The sequence below is a fragment of the Mustelus asterias genome, chromosome 17 (assembly GCF_964213995.1).
Source record: "Mustelus asterias chromosome 17, sMusAst1.hap1.1, whole genome shotgun sequence".
Lineage (NCBI taxonomy): Eukaryota > Metazoa > Chordata > Chondrichthyes > Carcharhiniformes > Triakidae > Mustelus > Mustelus asterias.
The window spans coordinates 56,865,365-56,888,542 of record NC_135817.1 but is presented as its reverse complement, the minus strand read 5'-3'; the positions used below and the strand labels follow the sequence as shown (position 1 = coordinate 56,888,542).

Below are 23,178 nucleotides of genomic sequence, written 5' to 3'. Positions count from 1 at the left end.
GAAGCCAGAGTTGTCAGATGCATAGTGCTCGGAGAGTTGTCGGTCTGGGGGAGAATTTTGAAATCGGGAAAGGCGAAGCTTTCAAGTGACTAAACATGAGGATGTGAATTATAACCTGAGAGTTTGGGGAACTGGGAGTTAATATAGGGCAGTGAGTAGAAGTGGGACTTGGTGCGAGCAGCGAGATAATGGCTCAGTGGATCCTGATGCTGGCTGGGATGCCATTACAGAATTCTGGATGAGTTCATGTTGATGGATGACATGAGACCAACCGGAAAAGCTTTGGGATAGTCAAGTCTGAAGGTGGCAGAGGCATGGATCCAGGATTAGTTAGCAGAGAAGCTGAGACTGGGGCGCATGGCTGAGAGACCAGACATCCATCAGTCTATTGAAACTGCCACATCCCAGGAAATACATTGTTTCGCACCCCAGGAAATATACTATTTGACAGCACTTGCTCTGGGATCTATTCTGTCAATTGCGCAATGTTTAATTACACAAGTCAAAGAAGTTTCAAATGCTTACAGTTTCAACTATCGATGATTTAATGAGTCTGGGTAATTGACAATTTTATTGGGCTATACTGGAGGATTTATTATTTTAAGAAAGTGGAAAGGTATAAATGAACTATAGGTTTTGAAGGCATTTTAAACACATCCCATTTGTCACTATAGGATTTACTTGTTCTGTACAGAGTATTTAATGGATGAACGTACCATAGCTTGGCACAGAAAGTGTGATGGGCCTTTGGGAGTGGGTGCGGGCATAGTTTGGCATGGGGATATGGGGGAAGACCATGGGGTGGGTGGGGGGATTGAAGTAGCATGGATGGGCAAAGGGCAATAAGGATGAACATTTTACTGTTATTATTACAACTGTGACAAAGTTCTGGAGCACTCCTGTGGGCCTTTTAAACAGCCTACCTTGGTGCTTGGCAGCCCCTGCCTCTGAATTCTTTCTAGGGATGGTGAGCCCAGCTGGGTCCTGCTAACACCTACCCCCCACCTCCGCCGCAGAATGAAAATGCCGTACCTGCTGGCACTTTCGCTGAGGTCGGCGGACTGAACCAGGAAGTTTCCCAACTCCTTCTACCCTCCCTGCAGATGAAAATCCAGTCTGAAGTCTCGCCTCCTTTCCACGTCCTCCACCGAGATCTCCAGCGCAAGGCCAGAAACCCTGGAGCCTCCTGTCTCTCAATTGTTCCATTCCTCAGTGCTTCCCAGGATAGATGCACTTCCTGCACAACTCTCAGCACTTTCCTGGTCCATGGAAGAATGACCTTGAGTAATTCTGGAGCCAGAGGTCCATACATCTCCCCTCTAAACCATGCAGGCTGGCTTTGAATGGTGCAAGGAATTCACAATTTTGGACCTGCTGCAGACAAATGCATGACACATTTAGAATTGGCTGCACATTGAAATCATTATAATAAAAAAGGCAGCACAAAGTTGACCTGCTGCCTCCATTCATTTGTTGGGCCCAGTTAATCACCCATTGGGATACCCATGCCCAATTTTAGGCTTTATTCAATTTACTTTCCCTAACCTGCACTGTGGTAATAAAGAGCCAATCCTAACCAAGGCTTATATCAAACACTTTCATTGTATTTGACGAAAAATTGTTACTCTGATGATACCAAATTTTGTGTAATAAAGGTCATCACATTGGGACGGCACGGTAGCACAGTGGTTAGCACTGCTGCCTCACAGCACCAGGGACCCAGATTCAATTCCGGCCTCGGGTCACTGTCTGTGTGGAGTTTGCACATTCTCCCCGTGTCTGTGTGGGTTTCCTCCGGGTGCTCCGGTTTCCTCCCACAGTCCAAAGATGTGCAGGTTAGGTTGATTGGCCATGCTAAAATGACCCTAATGTCAGGGAATTAGCAGGGTAAATATGCGAGGTTACAGGAATAGGGCCTGGGTGGGATTGTGGTCGGTGCAGACTCGATGGGCTGAATGGCCTTCTATTGCATTTTAGGGATTCTATGATTCTATTATATAATATAAGTGGCCAATAATACTGCAGTAAACAGCCGTTAACCTAAATATTTAGGATATGGAAGTTATTCTGTGTACAAGGACTTGACCAGGTCAGGATGATGAAAAAAGTTTCATCCAGTTGCCCATTTGTGTTCAGCAACTTTGAACAGCAGCAGTATCGATAATAACTTATCACAATGAACCATTTTGCCTGCTGTTGTAGGAAGTCGGGGGTGGGGATAAGATGCCATAATTTTCCCATCTTCCCTCGATATGGGAGAGGGGCTGGAGGACTGGAGAGTGCCAATTTTGACATCTTATTCTGATAAGTATGGACTGGTCTGTGGGCGGCACGGTAGCACAGTGGTTAGCACTGCTGCCTCACAGCGCCAGGGACCCGGGTTCGATTCCCTGCTTGGGTCACTGTCTATGCAGAGTCTGCATGTTCTCCCTGTGTCTGCGTGGGTTTCCTCTGGGTGCTCTGGTTTCCTCCCACAGTCTGTGCTGGTTAGGTGCATTGGCCGTGCTAAATTCTCCCTCAGTGTATCAGAACAGGCGCCAGGGTGTGGCGATGAGGGGATTTTCACAGTAACTTAATTGCAGTGTTAATGTAAGCCGACTTGTTACAGTAATAAATAAACTTTAAACGGTGATCAGTAAGGTTTTAGAACAATAATCAAAGTAAATTAAAGAGAGGCAGCAAAGGATTGTGAAAAAACAGACTGACTAATCTAATTGAATTTTTTGATGAGGTAACAAAGAATGTTGTTGAAGGGAATACAAAAGACTTTGTCAATATAGATTTTAAGGAAGTGTTTAACAAATTACCACATAAAAGCCTGGCTAGCAAAGTTGAGTGTCATGGAATAGGGAGGTCATTGTCAGCTTGGATGAAGCATTGGCTTCATGACAGAAAACAGCAAGGCGTGTAGAGTGGCTGATTTTCAGACTGGAGAACGGGAGACAGTAGTGTTTCCCAAGGGTAGATGTTAAGATCACTATTTTGTTAAATATTTATAAATGACTTGGTTATTGGAGGACAGAGTAAGGCTTCAAAATGTGTTGAGAATGCCAAACATAGAATCCATTGAATACCTACAGTACAGAAGAAGGCCATTCGGCCCATTGAGTCTGCACTGACAATAATCCCACCCAGACCCTATTCCCGTAACCCCACATATTTACCCTGCTAATCACTTGATACGACGGTCAATTTAGCACAGTCAATCCACCTAACCACCATTTTTGGACTGTGGAAGGAAAACGGAGCACCTGGAGGAAACCCACGCAGAGACGGGGAGAATGTGCAAACTCCACACAGACAGTGACCAAGGCCGGAATTGAACCTGGATCCCTGGTTCACAATGAGGATGATACCAAAGTTCTGCAACAGGACATGGATGCATTAACAGAATGGGCAGACAAGTCACAGATGGAAGTTAATACAGAGAAGGGGGTGCATTTCGACATGGAGATGCAGTATATAGTTAATAACATAGTTCCAAAGAGTGTGCAGGGACAGAAGGAGATGGGGATGCATGTGCTTCGATCTTTGAAGGTGGCAGGACATATTAGAAGAGTAATTAGCCAAACATATGGGCTCCTGGGATTCATCAATGGATGCATTGAGTATAAAAGCAGTGAAGTTATGCTGAACTGTTATAAAACTCCAGTTAATCCACAACTGGAGTATTGTGTCCCAGTTCTGGTCACCACATTTTAGGAAGCATTGAGCATGTCCTGAAAAGGGCACAGAGGAAGGTACAGAGGATGAAGGAATTTAGCGACAAGGTCAGGTTGGAAAAGCTGAGGCTGTTCTCCTTGAAGAGAAAAAGAGATTGAGGTGAGATCTGACCGCTGATAAGAAAGCATTCAATAAGAATGATCCTTTGTGTGCAGAGGTTATTGTGGCTGGTTTGCCTTGGGTGAAATACAGACCAGTTTTTATATTCTGCATTGTAGAATATGTACAATTTTCACTATACACCTTCAACAATTCAGATGCATTTAACAGCAGTCACACCAGCTAATTTACAGCAGACTAAATCAGTCAAAAGGTCTATTCCCAAATAGGGTTACTTGCAGCAACAAGTAATAACACAATTCTTAAAGACATTCCAAATAACAGCAACCTAGAAAGTGTTAAACAGACAAACCTTACATTTCAGTTCTTATGAATTGCATGCTTTGGCGATCTTTCAAGCAAAGATAGACAAATATTTCTCGGAATTATAGACGCCAAGATCATTCTGGTATGGGCAGACCGACAGCAGATGAAATTAATGCAGGGAAGAGTGAAGTGATACATTTTTGGTGGAACGAATGAGAAGAGACAAGGTAAAATAAATGACAACATTCTAAGCAGTGTGCTGGAGCAGCGAGACCTAAGGGAATGTGCACAAATCATTTGACAATCGAGGCTTTAGAAAACAGAGTGTGGAACAGCAAGGAAATTACTGTGAACCTTTATAAAACTCTGATTAGTCTCAAGTGGAGTAATGTGTCCAATTCCAAGCATGGCTCCTGCTCTGACCAAGACCACAAAAACTACAAAGGATTGTGAACGTAGCCCAGTCCATCACGCAAACCAGCCTCCCATCCATTGAATCCGTCTACACTTCCCACTGCCTCGGAAAAGCAGCCAGTATAATCAAGTACCCCACGCACCCCGGACACACTCTCTTCCACCTTCTTCCGTCGGGAAAAAGATACAAAAGTCTGAGGTCATGTACCAATCGACTCAAGAACAGCTTCTTCCCTGCTGCTGTCAGACTTTTGAATGGACCTACCAAATATTAAGCTGATCTTTCTCTACACCCTAGCTATGATTGTAACACCACATTCTGCTCTCTCTCCTTTCCTTCTCTATGAACGGTATGCTTTGTCTGTATAGAGCGCAAGAAACAATACTTTTCACTGTATACTAATACATGTGACAATAATAAATTAAATCAAATCACATTTTATGGAGGATGTGAAGACAATAGAGAGGGTGCAGAATAACAAATGGTTTCAGTGAGCAGAGGTTTCAGTTATATGGATAGATTGGTGAAGTTGGGGATTTTTGTCTTGTAGGAGAGGAGGTTGACAGGAGGTTTAGTCGAGGTTTTCAAAATCATGAGGGGTCCGAGCAGAGTATAGAGGGAGAGACCGTTCCTGCTGTCTGCAGGGAACAGTGATTTAAGCTGAGTGGCAAATAAACCAAAGGCAAGGTGAGGAGAACTCTTTAATGCAGCGAGTGATTAGGATCTGGAACGTACTGCCCGAGAATATGGTGGAGGCAGACTCAATCTCTAAAGAAAAGTGGCTAATGATCTGAAGAAAAAATTGAGGACTGTGAGGAAAGGGTGAGGGAGTGGAGCATTCTTTTATCTGAGTTGTTACAAGAAAACTGAAACTTTTCCTCACTGGTTTGCATATCTTTCCTCACATTATAGCAAATTGAAAGATACACTCTTAAGAACTGATGTCCCAAGTTGCCCTTCTGGGTTTTGCAACTGACATTTTAAAAATTTGTTCATGGGATGTGGATGCTGAACTGAGACAGGAGGGTCTATGGGCCCTCCAAACAACTGGCCCTCCAAACAACTGGCATATCAAAAGTGTCCCAAGTCTTCTATTCCTCAAAGGGACATTTGAAATACAAATGTATTTTGTACACTGCATAAAAAGTGAACAATTTGTAAACCACAGCCCACTCAATCATTCATTCAATGATCTAGGCAAACTTCATCGCATAAGTCCATATTTAAAGAGGGGAGATTCAATTTCTAAATTACCTTGTCTCTCAGTAGAAAGTGGGAATAAACAGATCATATGTCAAGGGCTGAACATTAAATCCTGGATAATGGTGGAATATTATAAGTTTGAACGTTGAAGTGGTGAGTTTGGATCAGACATCCCATATGATAACAATGACTAGGTTGCAGTTATATATTCAATGCCTGTGCTTCGATTAGGCTTGACTCAAATGGACATTCCTTAAGGAGTCAAATAATAAAAACATTGAGAGAGAAACTAAACCCAGGGCCTGACTAACTTTGTTTTCTGTGCCATATCCTCCTTTTCATTTGGGGAGAAGTTAAGATAGATATTTCCTTGGAGCTGCATCCCCTCCACTCTTATTCAGTGCTGGAAAGCTGAAGCCTAAAATCTTCCAGGCTCCCCAATTTCAGAATATTTCCAAAGGCAGGAATACTGGCAGTTCAGCTGTCGCTGATTCGAGGTGGGTGCTCATTTAAGGTTTGCCACCCTCCCAGCATTTTCCTGGCACTGGAATAGCCGTCGGCTCTCTGAGGAGTCCATCCCAATGGGGGAGTCCAGAACTAGGGGTCATAGTTTGAGGATAGTTTTAAACTGAGGTGAGGAGAAATTTCTTCACCCAGAGGGTGGTGAATGTGTGGAATTCATTACCACAGAATGTAGTTGAGGCCAAAATGTTGTCTGATTTAAAGAAGAAATTAGATATCGCTCTTGGGGCTAAAGTGATCAAAGGATATGGGAGGAAAGGGGCGATCAGGATATTGAATTCGATGATCAGCCATGATCAAAATGAATGGCAGAGCAGAGTCAAAGGGCTGAATGGCATACTCCTGCTTCTAGTTTCTATGTTTCCATGTTTCTATCAGCAACATGGAAGCAGCCTCCCAATAACTTGCCATGGTCGCTGGAGGTGCCAATAGACAGCATGATAACCCCTGCAGTTCAGTTGCCACCATTGGAGGGTTTAGCCTGCTTGGGGGTGCTCCTGATGTGTAAAAAGTACCCCGCTTCCCCCATCAAGGATGTACTCCCCTTTCTTCTGCCTTATAACCAGTTGGGTTAAAACAATGGTCTGCCCAGTCCTGCCAATCTGCCCAACCAACAGTATCATGGCATGGGCAGCATAATATTCAGCTCAACAGACTTGTTAACAAGCTTAATTGTCTTTAATTATTTTTTTAAAATGGTGGGCAGGCTGCCAATTTGGGAGCCTGCCCACCATTTGATGGGGATTGGGTTTGGGGTTGTGTGGGTAGACTGTGGGCTAACCACTTATCATATTTTACATGCACTCCCCACTCTGCAATGGCTGTCATATCACACTCATTTATTTTTATTCGTGCTATACTTTCACTCATCTTGTTCTGAATGCTGCCTGCATTCGAATAAAGTGCCTTTAATTCTGTGTTTTTATCGTTTTTCTCTAGTCTGACCCTATTTACTGGTGCACTCTTATATATTTGTGACCTGTGCCTTCCTTTCACAGTTAGTTATCAATACCCACATATAGCCTACGCTTTCTCTTTATCTTTCCAAATCTCCTCCCACGGTTTGGTTGAAAGCCCTCTCTATAGCCTTAGTGACACAATTCTCCAGGAGACTGGTCCCAATGCAGACCACCACCAAAACATTGACCATTTATTCCATTGCCGTTTGTGGGAACTTGTTGCACATAAATAGGCTGCCGCTGTTCCTGCATCACAACAGTGGCAAGAAATGCCGCATCACCTGCTTTAGTGAGGTTCTTATGCTCAAAATGAGAAAGGAAGTCAAGGAAAACCAAATGCAATGGAGCTCTGAAATAAGTTACAAGGGAGGCCCTTTGAAGACTATTGACCGATAGGTCCCAGTAAGGCCGTTCTACGGAGGGATGGAGCGTAAGGATATGACACAAAATGTGCTCAGTGGGATTGATCTATCACAAGGACTCAATCATCTTTTCCTCTTCTTAAAACATTTCCAAGAAGAAAAACATTCTGTGACATTCCGCCCTCGTCTCGAAAGGAAATTGATCCCTAAGACATTAGCCTAACATTTCTGTTGGATTATTTAACACTGCACAGATGGATTGGATTGTGCTGGAAGAGTTTCATTCTGAAAGCAGCACAGGTCAACAAAAAGAATGTGGCTTCTTTCCTTTCCTTCCTTTTATAAAGGCAACAGGGTTTGCCTGAACTGACAAGGCAGCCCTTGTTACTAAGACAGGGAAATAAAAATGATCTCATCGAAAGGTGTAACTCCGGAATTATAAATAGTTGTACAAACATCATTTACCTAGCATCTGATCACATGAAAACAACTCAAAAGGTTCAACTCGATTAACTACCTTTCAAGTGTAATGGGCTTTGGTTAAAATTAGGGCCTTTCCTTTCAATCTTGTCATGATAGCATTTTTTTCCCCAAACTTTAGTAATGAAGTTACTTCTCCTGGTGGCAGTTTCCAGAACAAGGTCGAATAACTTTTTAGTTGGAGCTCAGCCAATCCAGGGCAATGTCAGGAAATGCTTTAAAGTTTTAAAGTTTATTAATTAGTCACAAGTAGACTTACATTAACACTGCAATGAAGTTACTGTGAAAATCCCCCAGTCGCCACACTCCGGCGTCTGCTCGGGTACACTAAGGGAGAATTTAGCATGGCCATTGCACCTAACCATCACGTCTTTTGGACTGTGGGAGGAAACCGGAGCACCCGGAGGAAACCCATGCAGACATGGGGAGAACGTACAAGATTCCGCACAGACACTGAACCAAGTGGGGAATCGAATCTGTGTCCCTGGTGCTGTAAGGCAGCAGTGCTAACCACTGTGCCACCGTGCCGCCCCTAACATGAAGAGTAGTGAAAATCTGAAAATGTCTTCAAAAAAGATATCAATTCTGGGGATCAATTGAAAATTTGAAAATGGTGTTCGATAGATTTTTTACCAGGCAAGATGGCTCAATGTATCATCACAAGGTTCACCAGACTGATTCCACGGATCAAAGGGTTGACGTATGAGGAGAGATGGAACAGTTTAGGCTTTGAAAGATGTGCTGGTTAGGTGCATTGACCCGAACAGGCACCGGAATGTGACGACGAGGGGAATTTCACAGTAACTTCATTGCAGTGTTAATGTAAGCCTCACTTGTGACTAATAAATAAACTTTACTTTATACTCGCTGGGGTTTAGAAAGATGAGGGGGGATCTGATTGAGGTAAATAAAATAGTAAAAGGGATTGATAGAGTAAAGGTAGACTAAATGTTTCCCCTTGTGGGGCAACCTAGAACAAGAGATCACAGGTATAGGTTGAGAGGCAGTACATTTAAAACTGAGATGAGGAAGAATTACTTCTCACAGATGGTGGTGAATTTGTGCAATTTGTTGCCCCATAGCGCAGTGGAGTCTGAATCATTAAATGGTTTCAAAAAAGAGATAGATATATTTCTGATTGAAAATATGGGTTAAAGGAATATGGGGAGCAGATGGGGAGGTGAATTTGAGACCAGGGAGGGATCAGCCATGATCTGATTTAATAGAGAAGCAGGCTCGAAGAACTGGATTGCCTACTCCTGTTCCTAATTCCTATGTTCCTATGGCAACTCAACAATAACCTAAATGAATGATGAAATGGGTTTGAGGGACGGAATGGCTTAATCCTGTTCCAATGGGCCAGTTTTTCAAATGCTGTCAGAGTTGGGATTGTCTACAGGTTTAAAAACCATGGCCCCAGAGGGCATTTCTAACTGCATCTGGGATGTACTTCCATTTTCAAAGTGCTAACGTAGGGATTGGTGGGGGGTGGGCGGGGTGGGGGGGGTGTGGGGGCCGGGGGGGTGCGGGGGGGGTGGGGAGGAAACAGGGAGTCCACTTGCCTCCAAATAATGGCCCAATTCACTCCTTGAGGAGCTTATTCATGGGTTGGGGACATTAGCACTGAAATTTTACAGATGGGACCTAAGCAGTCTGGTGCACCTTAATAGAAAGCTGTCAAGTTCAAATTGGGCGAAAGGAAGATTTTTATATGACATGAAAATGATTAAGCTCTGGGGGATCTTGCGCCATACCGTGTGGATAACCTTTTATTTGTCCGTGTGGACAGTTTTCCAAGCTTTTAATGCTTTCTGAGTTGCCGCCCACTCACCTCTGCAAGGCAGCATCAGTCCCCATCATGGCTGCTACCAGCCTTTGCTGCCTCCCGGAGATGCTCGGCGCCACTAATTGGGCACTGAGCTCATCTCCAGCCCAATTAGGACGTTAACATCTGAAAATGGTTGAGGCGTGGGATCGAAAGCCAGAATTTATCTTGTTGTCTGGCTTCCCAGCTCCATCTGGCTCTATGGGCGGAATTTTACCGGAACGTCCGCCCGAGGTTTGTACGATTCCGCCTGGAGAATGCCGTTCTCCAAGCCTCACCCGGACGTGCCAGTAAAATTCCAGCCTATGTTTCTATTTACAAGGCTTCAGTTCACACCAAGAAATGCATTTCATAATTTTTTTCACCTATGTACTATTTATTATGGCTATTTATTGTGCAACTTGCGCCAGGCAATACCTCTATAATTTTGTGCAGCACGTATATCTTTGGACCTGAGTTTCTTTGTTGTAAATCTTAACCATGTGTTCAGGGCCAAGAGCCAGGCCCCATACCAGGAGTTTCAGGAGAGATCTCCATTCAAATTGATATATTTCCCCTTGTTGAAATTATTGGAAGCTTTCAAAACTGAGAAACTTCTTCTCTGCCAAACTGTCCAATTCTTCTCTTTTTATATGAATCACTTCGACCATGGAAAATGTCCATCAGAAGTTAATGCAGCCAAGTTTTCAGAAGGGAAACCATGGCTATTTTAAGTTTAATGTGGTTCCTCGTTTAAGGGAAAAAATCTTATGCCTTAGAAATCACCGTTTGTGATACTGTTAAACTGTCTTTGCTTTTCAAAGAAAAGGTACAGCACAGGAACAGGCCCTTCGGCCCTCCAATTTTCATTCCACTGTCTCTGTTTTAATCGGATTGTGAAATAATTTAAACCCATCACTGACATTTTAAACAGATTAATAGAATCATAGAATCCTTACAGTGCCGGAGGCAATTTGGCCCATCGAGTCTGCAACGACCACAATCCCACCCAGACCCTATTCCTGTAACCCCACATATTTACCTTGCTAATCCCCTGACGTTAGGGTCAATTTTAGCATGGCCAATCAACCTAACCCGCACATCTTTGGACTGTGGGAGGAAACTGGAACACCCGGAAAAAACCTACGCAGACAAGGGAAGAACGTGCAAACTCCATACAGATAGTGACCAGAGACCAGAATTAGCATAGAAACATAGAAGATAGGAGCAGGAGGAGGACATTCAAGCCTGCTCCACCATTCATTACGATCATGCTGATCGTCCAACTCAACAGCCTAATCCTATTTTTTCCCCATAACATTTGACCCCATTCACCCCAAGTACTGTATCTAGCCGCCTCTTGAATACATATTTGTATACACATTGAATACACAATTGAACCCGGGTCCCCGGCACTGTGGGGCAGCAGTGCTAACCACTGTGCCACCGTGTTTGACTTAATCACCGGAAATCAACTGCCTTGCCTGCCACGGAATCGGAGCGGGCAAGGGGCGGACAATGGAAATGTCCGTTGACCTTGGCGGGAATTTCTGGTCTCGCTTGAGTGAGGCCGGAAAATCCCACCTAAATGGTCAACCACTTGTTTAAAGTTTCAATATTAAAGTATGTAAACATGCTGGGGGTGGTTCAGAGGAGGTTTACCAGATTGATACCTTGAATGAGCAGGTTGTCTTATGAGGAAAGATCAGACAGACTGGTTTCACTGGAGTTTAAAAGAGTGAGGGGTGACTTGATTGAGGCATATAAGATCCTGAACAGTCTTGACAAGGTGGATGTGGAAAGGATCTTGTGGTGTGTCCAGAACTAGGGGGCACATTTTTACAATTAGGGGTCACTTTTTAGGACAGAGATAGGACAATTTTTATGTCTCAGAGGATTGTGCGACTTTGGAACTCTACCTCAGAAGGTGGTGGAAGTAGGATCAAAGAATATTTTTAAGGGAGAGGGAGATAGATTCTTGTTAGGCAAAGGGGTCAAAGGTTATCAGTGGGAGATGGAATGTGTAACTCAACGCAATCAGATCCGTCATGATCTTATTGGAGCAGACATAAGAGACCAAATAGTCCACTTCTAATTCTATTTCATATATTCAGATGTAAGCCACCAAAGATCCTTAGACAGCTCCTTCCAAACCCATGACAACTTCCATCTAGTAGGACAAGGGCAGCAGATACATGGGAACTTGTAGGAACACCACCTGCAAGTTCTTCTCCAAGCTACTCACCATACTGACTTGGAAATATATCGCTGTTCATTTGCAGTCACTGGGTCAAAATTCTGAAATTTCCTCCCTAACAACATTTTGGGTCAACCCACAGCACGTGGACTGCAGCGATTCAAGAAGGCAGCTCACCACCACCTTCTCAAGGGCAACTAGGGATGGGCAATGAATACTGGCCAGCCAATGACACCCATCTCCCACGAATGAATAAAAAAAAATGTATTGCTCCTGAATATGACTATGGGAAACTTTCTACTAGAGTTACTTCCATGTTAATTCTGTTAGAGGGTTTTTATTGAAAGAATGTACCAGAATGTATAGGAAAATGATGAAAACACACAGCAGGCCAATTAGCAGCTCCAAAGGGGAATCACAGGTAACTGTTTTGGGTGGAAATCTTTGGTACCGAATTAACCACATGCAAAAGTTGGAGGCAATTTTTGTGTTGAAGGTTTTGGAACTAGGAAAAAGTTTGGAAGGAACACATTCCCATTGGCTCACACAATGCTTCTGATAGTGAAGGATCTAAACAGATTATTAATGAAAGGATTCAGACAGGCTGATGTTGAGAAAGGATCTCCGTCCCAATGTTTATTTCTCATTTCTCTTTTCAAGCGGCATAGTTCCAGAATTTTTTGTTCATATTTCAGATTTTCAGCATTTTTCCTTTTAAACCGTAAGCACGCATGTTTGACTAAAATAGCAATATGTAACCTCCTGGACTGAGGTGGGTAACCATCTGATGAGGGCATCTATTATATACCCATCTCTCAGTGCCAAATGTAGCAGTAGAACTGGCTGACCTTGAGGTTGAATGCAACTTCAATTGAACGTCGAGATAAAAGTCTCTTCTCTCTACTGGCTGTGTGCATCTCACTATAGTTCCCGGAGGCCATCTCATCCAATAGTACATAGTTTCGCAGCTGGAATCACCAGATAACAAAGGGAATCAAAGGATATGGGGATAGGGCAGGAAAGTGAAGTTGAGGTAGAAGATCCACCACATGGACATACACAATAGCAGAGGAGGCTCAAGGGGCTATGTGGCTTATTGTTGCTCCATGAGCGGCATGGTGGCACAGTGGTCAGCACTGCTGCCTCACAGCATCAGGGACCCGAGTTCGATTCCTGCCTTGGGTCAATGCCTATGTGGAGCTTGCACGTTCTCCCCTTACCTGTGTGGGTTTCCTCTGTGTGCTCCGGATTTCTCTCACAGTCTGAAAGATGTGGCGGTTAGGTGGATTGGTCATGTTAAATTGCCCCTTAGTGCCCAAATATTTGTAGGTTAGGGGGTTTAACAGAGTCAATACATGGGGATAGGACCTGGGTAAGATGCTCTGTTGTAGAGTCAGTGCAGACTCAATGGGCCGAATGGCCTTCTTCTGCACTATAGGGATTCCTTGATTTCCTATGCTCCAATGTTTTTTTAATAATCAGGAGAATTGCAGCAAGCTCCCTCCAAATAAGAGATCACATTCCCACTATAATGATGCGCAAAACTGCACAAAATTTCACACAAGTTTGTATTGCATTGGCTGTATTACTTCGAGAGTTAGTGTGAGAAATAGAAAAATATACACTGGCTGCAGTGGTAGTGCCTTGAGGTTGAAGTGAAGAGATCTTGGTGGGAGTAATGACAATACTGTGACAATAATGAGGTTTGATTTAGTAACTCTGCCATTTTGCTTAATAGGCAGCTAAAACCAGAATTCAGCACTAGGTCCTCCGGGTGCTCCGGTTTCCTCCCACAGTCTGAAAGACGTGCTGGTCAGGTGCATTGACCTGAACAGGTGCCGGAGTGTGGCGACTAGGGGAATTTCACAGTAACTTCATTGCAGTGTTAATGTAAGCCTTACTTGTGACTAATAAATAAACTTTTTAAAAGATTTGTTATATTTTTAAGTGGTTGCATGCTTGCTTTAAGAGCAGGTCACATGACTTGATCATATGGTCATTGAGATGTTACACAGGTTTCTGTCTTAATTTCATTTTTTGTTCAGTGCAGAAAACATCTCTTTCAATAAATCTATTATATGTTACTTTGAATCTACAAGTGAAAACCACATCTTTTTCTTTCTGTTTAAAACCCACAAACCCTTACATAGTTAGGACATTACACGTTTATATCTTACTTACAGCAGAAATAAAAGCCGCAATTCTCCCATCCTGCTGCGCTAATTTCACTGTAAGGAGTCTAACAACATCAGGTTAAAGTCCAATAGGTTTATTTGGTAGCAAACGCCACTAGCTTTCGGAGCGCTGCTCCTTCGTCAGGTGAGTGGGAGATAAAAATCTTCAGCATGGAGATTCCTTTATCTCTCTTGTGTTTTTTAGATTATCATTTGGTTTTGCACTTGTGATATTGTACATCTTGGGTGGCATTTACCGCACAACTTGCCATGTGGAGGTGGCCCACCATTAGTTGGCAGTGGGATCTTCTGGTCCTGTCGCTGTCAATGAGGTTTGCCATTGAATGCACCCCTCGTATCCAGGACCACCGCAGCGGGCATGTGCCATGAGTGGGGCCAAAGGATCCCGCAAGCGCAACCGGATGGAAAGTTCCAGCCTTTTACTTTATATGGTTATAAGATAGACTTCCATCTGGTAAGATGATGGTTTGTGCTATGGCCATCAATCCTATTAAGCATCACCTTGTGTGGCTCAGGAGTCCACTCTGACATGGCAGTCTCTGCCACATTTTGCCACAGAGGACAACACTTGGCTCTCCGACAGCTGAGATTGCTGTTTCTATTTGCCTCTTTCAATGCCTTTCCAAATAGTCAGTCTCCAGACATCATGGCCATTGGCAACTGTCTGCCAGTTGTAAGTCTCAGTGCCTGCCATCTTCATATCTTCATGAAGATGAGATATGGATGCCTAGGAGGTCATGACCCAATGACCAGTTCATTTTACAGAAGTTCTTTGGTTATATGGCCATTGTCCATCTGATGAATGTGGCTGAGCCAGGTCAGACATCATTCGCTTAGAAATGAATGCTTACTATCAACATCCTGGAGGTTACCATTGACCAGAAACTGAGCTAAACTAGACATATAAATACCATTGCTATAAGAGCTGGTCAGAGGCTGAGAATCTTGCAGTGAGTAACTCACCTCCTGACTTTCTCCAAAGCCTGTCCATCATCTACAAGACACAAGTCAGGAGTGTGATGGAATATTGCCCACTTGCCTGGGAGGGTGCAGCTCCAATAGTATCCAAAAATCTCAACACCACCCAGGACAAAACAGCCTGCTTGATTGGCACCCCATCTACCACCTTAAACATTCTCTGTCTCGACCATAGATGTACAGTAGCAGCAAGATGTACCATCTACAAGATGCACTGCAACAACTCACCAAAGTTCCTTCAACAGCTACTTCCAAACCTCCACCACCATGAAGGACAAGGGCGGCAGAAGCATAGGAACGCCACCATCTGTGAGCTTCCCTCCAAGTAACACAACATCCTGACTTGGAACTGTATCACCGTTCCAATTCACTGTTGCTGGGTCAAAATCCTGGAACCTCCTTCCTAACAGCACTGGGTGTATCTACACCATGTGGACTGCACTGGTTCAAGAAGGTGGCCTACCGCCACCTTCTCATAGACAATCAGGGATGGGCAATGAGTCCTGGATTTGGTAGCAATGCCCACATCTTGCAAATGAATAAAATAGAGTGCTGACAGTATTAGCGAGCTCCAGGACTAGTGACCTTGCCCTGTCAAGAGATGCCAAGGATACACCTGAGACAGTGAAAGTGTAAACTGTTTGGGATAGTCTCCTGTTTAGAGTAAGTTGTCCAGCTCTCTGTATCGTAGAGGAGTGCACTGAAGAATGTAATCTTGGTAGACTCACAGTTCGATGTTCTCAATCAGCTTTCTGTTGTTCTACACCCGCTTACTAATCTTGGACAAAACCGCTAAAGGTTTACGCTGCATGTGTTGAGTTCAGCATCAAGTGACAGATTGCTGGTGATTGTGGAACCGAGATATGTGAAGCAATTAACATTCTCCAGTATCATAATCGGAAACCACAGCAAGGAAACTCACTTGTGAGAGATTATATTGACAAAGCATGATAAACAGGAGAGTGAGTCTTCATAAATATTATTCGTCAGATGCTGTCCCGCTTAGACATCAAGAATCTGGGCTACAGTCCTGGTGCACACACAGGACTGAGTCAGTGCACTACAGACCTTTTTGATTTTATAAAATATGCCCCATGAATAAAGGCCGACACGTTCCACAAAGAAATACGATTATTGTTTAACCAGAAAATCTCTTCCAGCTGCTTATAATCCAGCACGCGACAGTAATGAATTCCTGCACATGCACTTCATCTAGACTTTTCCTGTTTTGTAAAGCCAGATTTTCTGCTGAGTAAATTTGTCACTGAGGATTTTTTTTCCCTTCAGTACGAGTGCCGTGGCGTGCAGGGATTGCTTCAGTTTTCCCAAATAGTGAGGTGGGTGAATGCAACATGTGGGGTGGCAGAGATAACCATCCCTCAGAACCAACACACACTCACACTCACATCATAGGTTTGATCCAAGACCTGTGCTGATTAGAGGCATTACAATCAGCCTCATTGACCCTAGGTGAGGTGGCAGTGAGAATGTGGAGCTCTGATTTTTCTTGCCTGTAGGGGGTGTTGTTGCGACTTTTTTTTCAGGATCAAACAGTCACTTCTTTGTTAAGGTGCTGCCAGATCTGACCAGGTTTTAACCCTGTTGGGTTACCTATTCCTGTCCTGATTGCTCAGTGGGTTAAAGCAGTGAGTGACCACACAGTGCAGGAAGATCCCAGGTTTGGCCCCAGTTCCCTGTTGCTTTTGCTGGGGAAATGGTTTGAAGTTCATTCATTGGCTTCAGGCCCATGATTTTATTTGATTTATTATTGTCACATGTATTAGCATACAGTGAAAAGTATTGTTTCTTGCGCGCTATACAAAGCATACCGTTCACAGAAAAGGAAATGAGAGAGTGCAGAATGTAGTGTTACAGTCATAGCTAGGGTGTAGAGAAAGATCAACTTAATATGAGGTAGGTCCATTCAAAAGTCTGATGGCAGCAGGGAAGAAGCTCTTCTTCAGTCGGTTGGTACGTGACCTCAGACTTTTGTATCTTTTTCCCGATGGAAGAAGGTGCAAGAGTATGTCCCGGGTGCGTGGGGTCCTTAATTATGCTGGCTGCTTTGCTGAGGCAGCGGTAAGTGTAGACAGGGAGAATGGATGGGAGGTTGGTTTGAGTTAGCGAGGGGAAAAAATCAGCCAAGGTTCACCTCTGCTGAGCATGACTATGAGCCTGAATTTAATGTTCAGACAAGGTTTACTCATGAGAGTCAGTCTTGGCACTGTGGTAGAGCTCCTCCCTTTTGAGTCAGACGTTACAGATCCAGCCGCCACTCTAACATTGAGAATTTCTGCGCTGACACACCAGTGAGGAAACATTCACTTCCCATCATTCACCGGAGCATTAAACTCTGCGGGAGATGCAAAAAACCCCATGACACAAAGAGCCGGAAAGTTGTGGCCAATATCTGTGCCTCAACTGACATAACAAAGCAAGTTACCTGATCATCTGTGTTGTTTGTGAGACCTATCCATCTGCGGATTGGCGATGGCTAGTGGCAATATCGCTAGACTATTAATCCAGAAACTCAGCTAATGTTCTAGTGACCCAGGTTTGAATCCCGCCAACACAGAGAGTGGAATTTGAATTCAATTTTTAAAAATCTGGAATTAAGTATCTAATGATAACCATGAAATCATTGTCGATTGTTGGAAAAACACATCTGGTTCACTAAGTCCTTTAGGGAAGGAAATTGGCTGCCCTTACCTGGTCTGGCCTACTTTGATTCCAGAACCATAGCAATGTGGTTGGATCTCAACTGCCCTCTGCAGTGGCTGAGCAAGCCACTCAGGTTCAAGGGCGGCTAGGGATGCCAGTAAATGTTGGCAAGCCAGCAACGCACATGTCCCGCAAATTAACAAAAAAAAATATCGGCTGCGTTTACAATGAGTCAACTTCCCAAAAGCATTCCATTCGTTATGAAGTTCTTTGGGATGTCTTGAGGTTGTGAAGTTTCTCTGTAAATGCGAGTTCTTTCACCTTTAACCTTATACCCAAGACCAAAGTCAGAAAAAGGAGTTTGTTGGATCAAATTACATGTGACCCAGAGATCCATCTGCTGCTTTAAATGGGAGTGTTGAAACTTTGACTCTGAGCCTCAATTATGAATGTCTGTGCTCCATGTCAGAAACAGTCAGCTGGCATGATTTTCCACAGAATACCCAGAGGGTGCACTCAGCTCCAATTAAGGATGGTGGGCAGGCTCCTGACACTGGCGGGTCAATGGGAGAACTTCTGACAATGAGAGAGTAGCAGCCTGCCGATACAAGTAAGAGGGAGAAAGAGAGAGGGCTCTTCAAGGTGGAGAGACCCTTTCAAAAGTATTGAAAGGGCAATAGCTACAAGCTAGTAGCACTGCTGTCTCATGACACCAGGGACCCGGGTTTAATATTGGCCTCGGGTGACTGTGTGGAGTTTGCATGTTCTCCCCATGTCTGCGTGGGTTTCCTCTGGGTGCTCTGGTTTCCTGCCATAGTCCAAAGATGTGCAGGGTAGGTGGATTAGCCATGCTAAATTGACCCTTAGTGTCCCAAGATGTGTAGATTAAGGGGGTTAGCGAGGTAAATACGTAGAGTTACAGGGATAGGGCCTGGGTGGGATGCTTTGTCGGAGAGTCGGTGCAGAATTGATGGGCCGAACGGCCTCTTTCTACACTGTAGAAATTCTATGATTCGAAGAGCACGATTGTGGAGGAGGGTCCCTCCAGAGGGTCAACCGTGGGCCGTCTTTCTGCACCAGTAGTGGGGAGTCGGATTTAAATTATCCTGGAACATTGCCCTAGCTGCCACATGTACTTACAAGATATAGAGCAGTGTTATTTCATAGCAGGAGGTTGAATGAGCATCAGTGATCTTGTGGTGACTGTCAACAAAAATTTAATCTTTCAGTGAGGACATCATCATACAGGAACCGAATGGAAAGTCCAGGCTGTCGATGTTGACCATGACACCTGCTGTCGGAAAAAACCCGCCTTCCACACGGCAACAACAGGTCAGACTCCAGTTTAATAGTTACAATCTAACACTGCTCAAAATGGGTGTATATAACAAAGATAATGGTGGTAAAAAGTGCTCTTTGCTGATGACACAGGATAGGCAATTGGCAATCAATACTATACCTTTTTTCTTCTTTTCCATTGAATTCATTGTAACGCGAATCAGAGAACGGTTATAGCAGAGAAGAGGCCATTCCATCCATCATGTTAGTACCGGGTCTCTGCAAGAGCTACTTAACTTGTCGCGCTCCCTTGCCCTGTCCCTGTAGCCCTATGCCCTGCAACTATTATTATAAATCTTTCCTGCACCCTTTCCAATGCCTTGACATCCTTCCTAAAGTGTGGTGCTCAGAATTGGACACCGTCGTCCAAATAAGGCAAAACCAGTGCTTGATAAAATTCACTCTAACTTCCTAACTTTTGTACTCTATGGGTGGGATTTTACGACCTCGCCAGAGCGACACCAGAAATTCTCACCTGAGGTCAACGGATATTTCCGTTGTCCACCCCTCACCCACTCCGATTCCGTGGTGGGTGAGGCGGTGGAATTCCGGCATATGCATCCGTTTAAAAAGCCCAGGATGCTTTATCGACCCCATTCTCAAGCTGCCCTTCCACCTTCAGCGATTTGTAAACAAACGCCGGCATGACCCTCTGTCCTTTCACCCCCTTTAAAAGTGAGATTAGAAATGATATCCTCCCCTCACATAAAGAAAATAAAGGGGCCGCTTGACTGAAGGTCGGGTTTTATGGATGAATAATGAGAATAAATTCCAAGTTGAGTAATAAAATGCATTAAACGGGAGACTTTAAAAAAATGTGTATTATGCTGAGGGAGGTTAGAAATTGGAAGCAAAGTCAATAATTTAGTTTAGAATGGGTTTCTGTTGTTAGTGGAGAGAGAGAAACATTAAAAGATGTGAGGAACCTACAGTAGATTGGGATTAGAAAAGGTGGTCCCTCTTGAGATGAATACCAACACGGGCTCAGTGGACTAAAATAAGCAGATTAAAAAACAAAATAAACAAAAAAGTACAGAGTCAAATTATATGGTAAGTATTTATGAGAGAGTGCCTGTCACAAAGTATAGCCCACAGCTAAAAACCTGATTTTAATTTTTTAGCTTTCACCCTCAATTTAAGAGCTGTTTAAGATGGAAGAAAATATCTGATTCCATGTATTACACTCGGAGTTATCCTTAGAAATGTCAGCATTGTTTGGCACAATCATTTGTTGAAAGTTCCTTTTTAGCAATGCCCCAACAATAAGATTGGTTTCCTCTTTGTGAATGTGTTTCTGATTTTGCGACAGCTAACACAGGGAAATTTCCCCCAATTGTCCTTAAACCCAATCTCAGGGGAACATCCCCCACATTATTTGCTTCATAAATAAGATAAGAGTATGCCTAATGCTGGTTAATTCTGCGCTGTGGACCTGTGCCCATCAGGAAGTGGGTGGAAACTGCTTCAACTTATTTAATGTAAGATTCTTATAGCCGTGTTTCATCCATCAGACTCACTTGGATTCAAACCCAAGTCCTGGAGGTTAAAAAGACAGCTCCACCCTGTTTCTCTTTTCAATATCCTATAATTTCTTTACCATTAAATTACAGAGCCTTCAACCGTATTGTTCCTCCTCCTCCTCTCAATCTGTTTGCCCCTCTACTCCCCCTTTTTTTGGTTCATTGATGGGAGAGGGGCATCTCTAAGCAAGGCCAGCATTTGGTTCCCATCCCTAATTGCTCTTGAGAAGGTGGTGGTGAGTCAATCCTTGAGCCACTGCACTCCATGTGATGTAGATACACCCAAAGTGCTGATCGGGAGGGAATTCGAGCAGATTAACCCAGTGATAATAAAGGGATGATGACATAGTTCCAAGTCAGGATGGCGTGTGACTGGCAGAGGACTCTTGCATTTGTTGGTGTTCCCATGCGCCAGCTACCCTTGTCCTTCAAGGTGTTAGAGGTCTTGGGTTTGGAAGGTGCTGTTGAGGAGGACTTGGTATGTTGCTACAGTGCACCTTGTAGATTATACACACCACAGACATGGGGTGGAATTTCATGGCCCTGTCCCATCGGGGATGGAGCTGTAAAATGCCGTGAGCCATTCAAAGGTCCATTGACCTCGGCAGGACCGGAAGATCCCGCAGGCGTGAAGGACTATGAAAGTTTGGCCATGGGGTGAATGTTTAAGGTAGTGGATTGGGTGACATTCATGGGGCTGCTTTATCCTGGATGGTGTTAACCATCCTGAGTATTATTGGATGGTCATTGATGAAGCACTCTCGAACACTACCCTGAGGAAATCCTGCAGTCATGTCTTGGAGTTGGGATGTTTGGCCTCCAACAGCAACAACCATCTTCCTTTGAGCTAGATATGACTCCAGTCACTGGAGAGTTTTCCTTTGATTCCCATTGACTTTAATTCTACAAGGATTCCTTGATGACACATTCTCTCAAAAGCTGCCTTGATGTCAAGTGAAGTCACTCACACCTGGAGGAGGCCTAGAGACAACTGAGATTACTGATGTCCGCATGTCACTTGATAGCACTGTCAGTGATACTTCCATACTTTGCTGATGATTGAGAGGAGACTGATGAGGCAATAATTGGTCACAAATGGGTTTGTCCTGCTTTCTGTGGATAACCCATACCTGGGCAATTTTCCACATTGTTGGGTAGGCACCAATGTTGTAGCTATACTGGAGCAGATGGGCTAGAGGCATACCTTTTGTTGTATCCAGTGTAATCAGCCATTTTTTGATATCACGTGAAGAGAATCGAAATATCTGAAGACTGGCTTCTGAGATGATGGCGACTGCAGGAGGAGGCTGAGATGGACCATCCACTCAGCACTTCCAGCTGAAGCTTGTTGTGAGCGCACTAACATGTTGGGTTGCCCCATCATTGCGCACGAGGATGGGGATGGAGTTGCTTCCTCCAGTTATTTATTTAATTAGCCACCACGATTCAGGGCTGCAGAGCTTTGAACTGATTGATTTGTTTTAGTGTTGAGCTCTGCCTGTAGCATGCTGCTTCCACATTTTTCATGCGTGTAGTCCTGTGTTGTACCTTCACTGGATTGGCACCTTGTTTTTAGGAATTCCCAGTGCCACTCCTGAGTGCTTTCCTCCATATCTGATTGAAGCAAGGTTGGTCCCCTGGCTTGATGGTAATGGTAGGGTGCTGGATATGCCAGACCACGAGGTTACAGATTGTGGTTGAAAATATTGTTGCTGCTTCTAATGGGTGACAGTGCCTCATGATGGCTCTGCTTGGAACTCTAGGTCTACAGGTTGTAGTTTGCAAATCCATGATTCACTCCCAACACGTGGCCAGATGTGCATCTCTTGCCAGTTAATATTCTGCCCTGTACTTCAAAAAGGATTAATTGACTTTGAAGTATTTTGAGATGTCCTGACGACACAAATGCAACTTTTTTGAATGAGCAACTATCTATGACTTAGAGTCAATCTAAGAAAATCCTGGGTGCAAGCCTCGCTCGTACCACACAGTGGCGTTCCACACTAGAACAACAGTGTTTCTTTTCCTGTTTCTATTTACCCCCTTGGGACTGTGTGTAGAATGCAATATTCATAGTTTAGCATTCAGAAAGAAATAGAACGGCATCCTAGGTAGAACATTGGATACAGAATTTCAGAAGAGAATATAAAGCTTAGTATTTAGAGAGTAATGAAGATTTTATTATCAAGTTTGTCTTGATAACAATTCCGAATTGATTTGATTTATTATTGTCACACGTATTAACATATAGTGAAAAGTATTGTTTCTTGTGCGCTATACAGACAAAGCATACTGTTCATAGAGAAGGAAACGAGAGAGTGCAGAATGTAGTGTTACAGTCATAGCTAGGGTGTAGAGAAAGATCAACTTAATGCAAGGTAGGTCCATTCAAAAGTCTGACAACAGCAAGGAAGAAGCTGTTCTTGAGTCAGTTGGTACGTGACCTGAGACTTTT

The 23,178-nt window shown here is 43.8% G+C and overlaps 1 protein-coding gene across 1 annotated transcript in view; it reads left to right on the top strand.

The window, feature by feature from the left end:
• Positions 1-23,178, top strand: part of erg (ETS transcription factor ERG) — a 261,573-nt gene that overhangs the window by 81,252 nt on the left and 157,143 nt on the right. Inside the window, 1 exon segment of the mRNA XM_078232731.1 lies at positions 19,095-19,197. Within this exon segment, the coding sequence (XP_078088857.1) occupies positions 19,095-19,197 (103 nt within the window).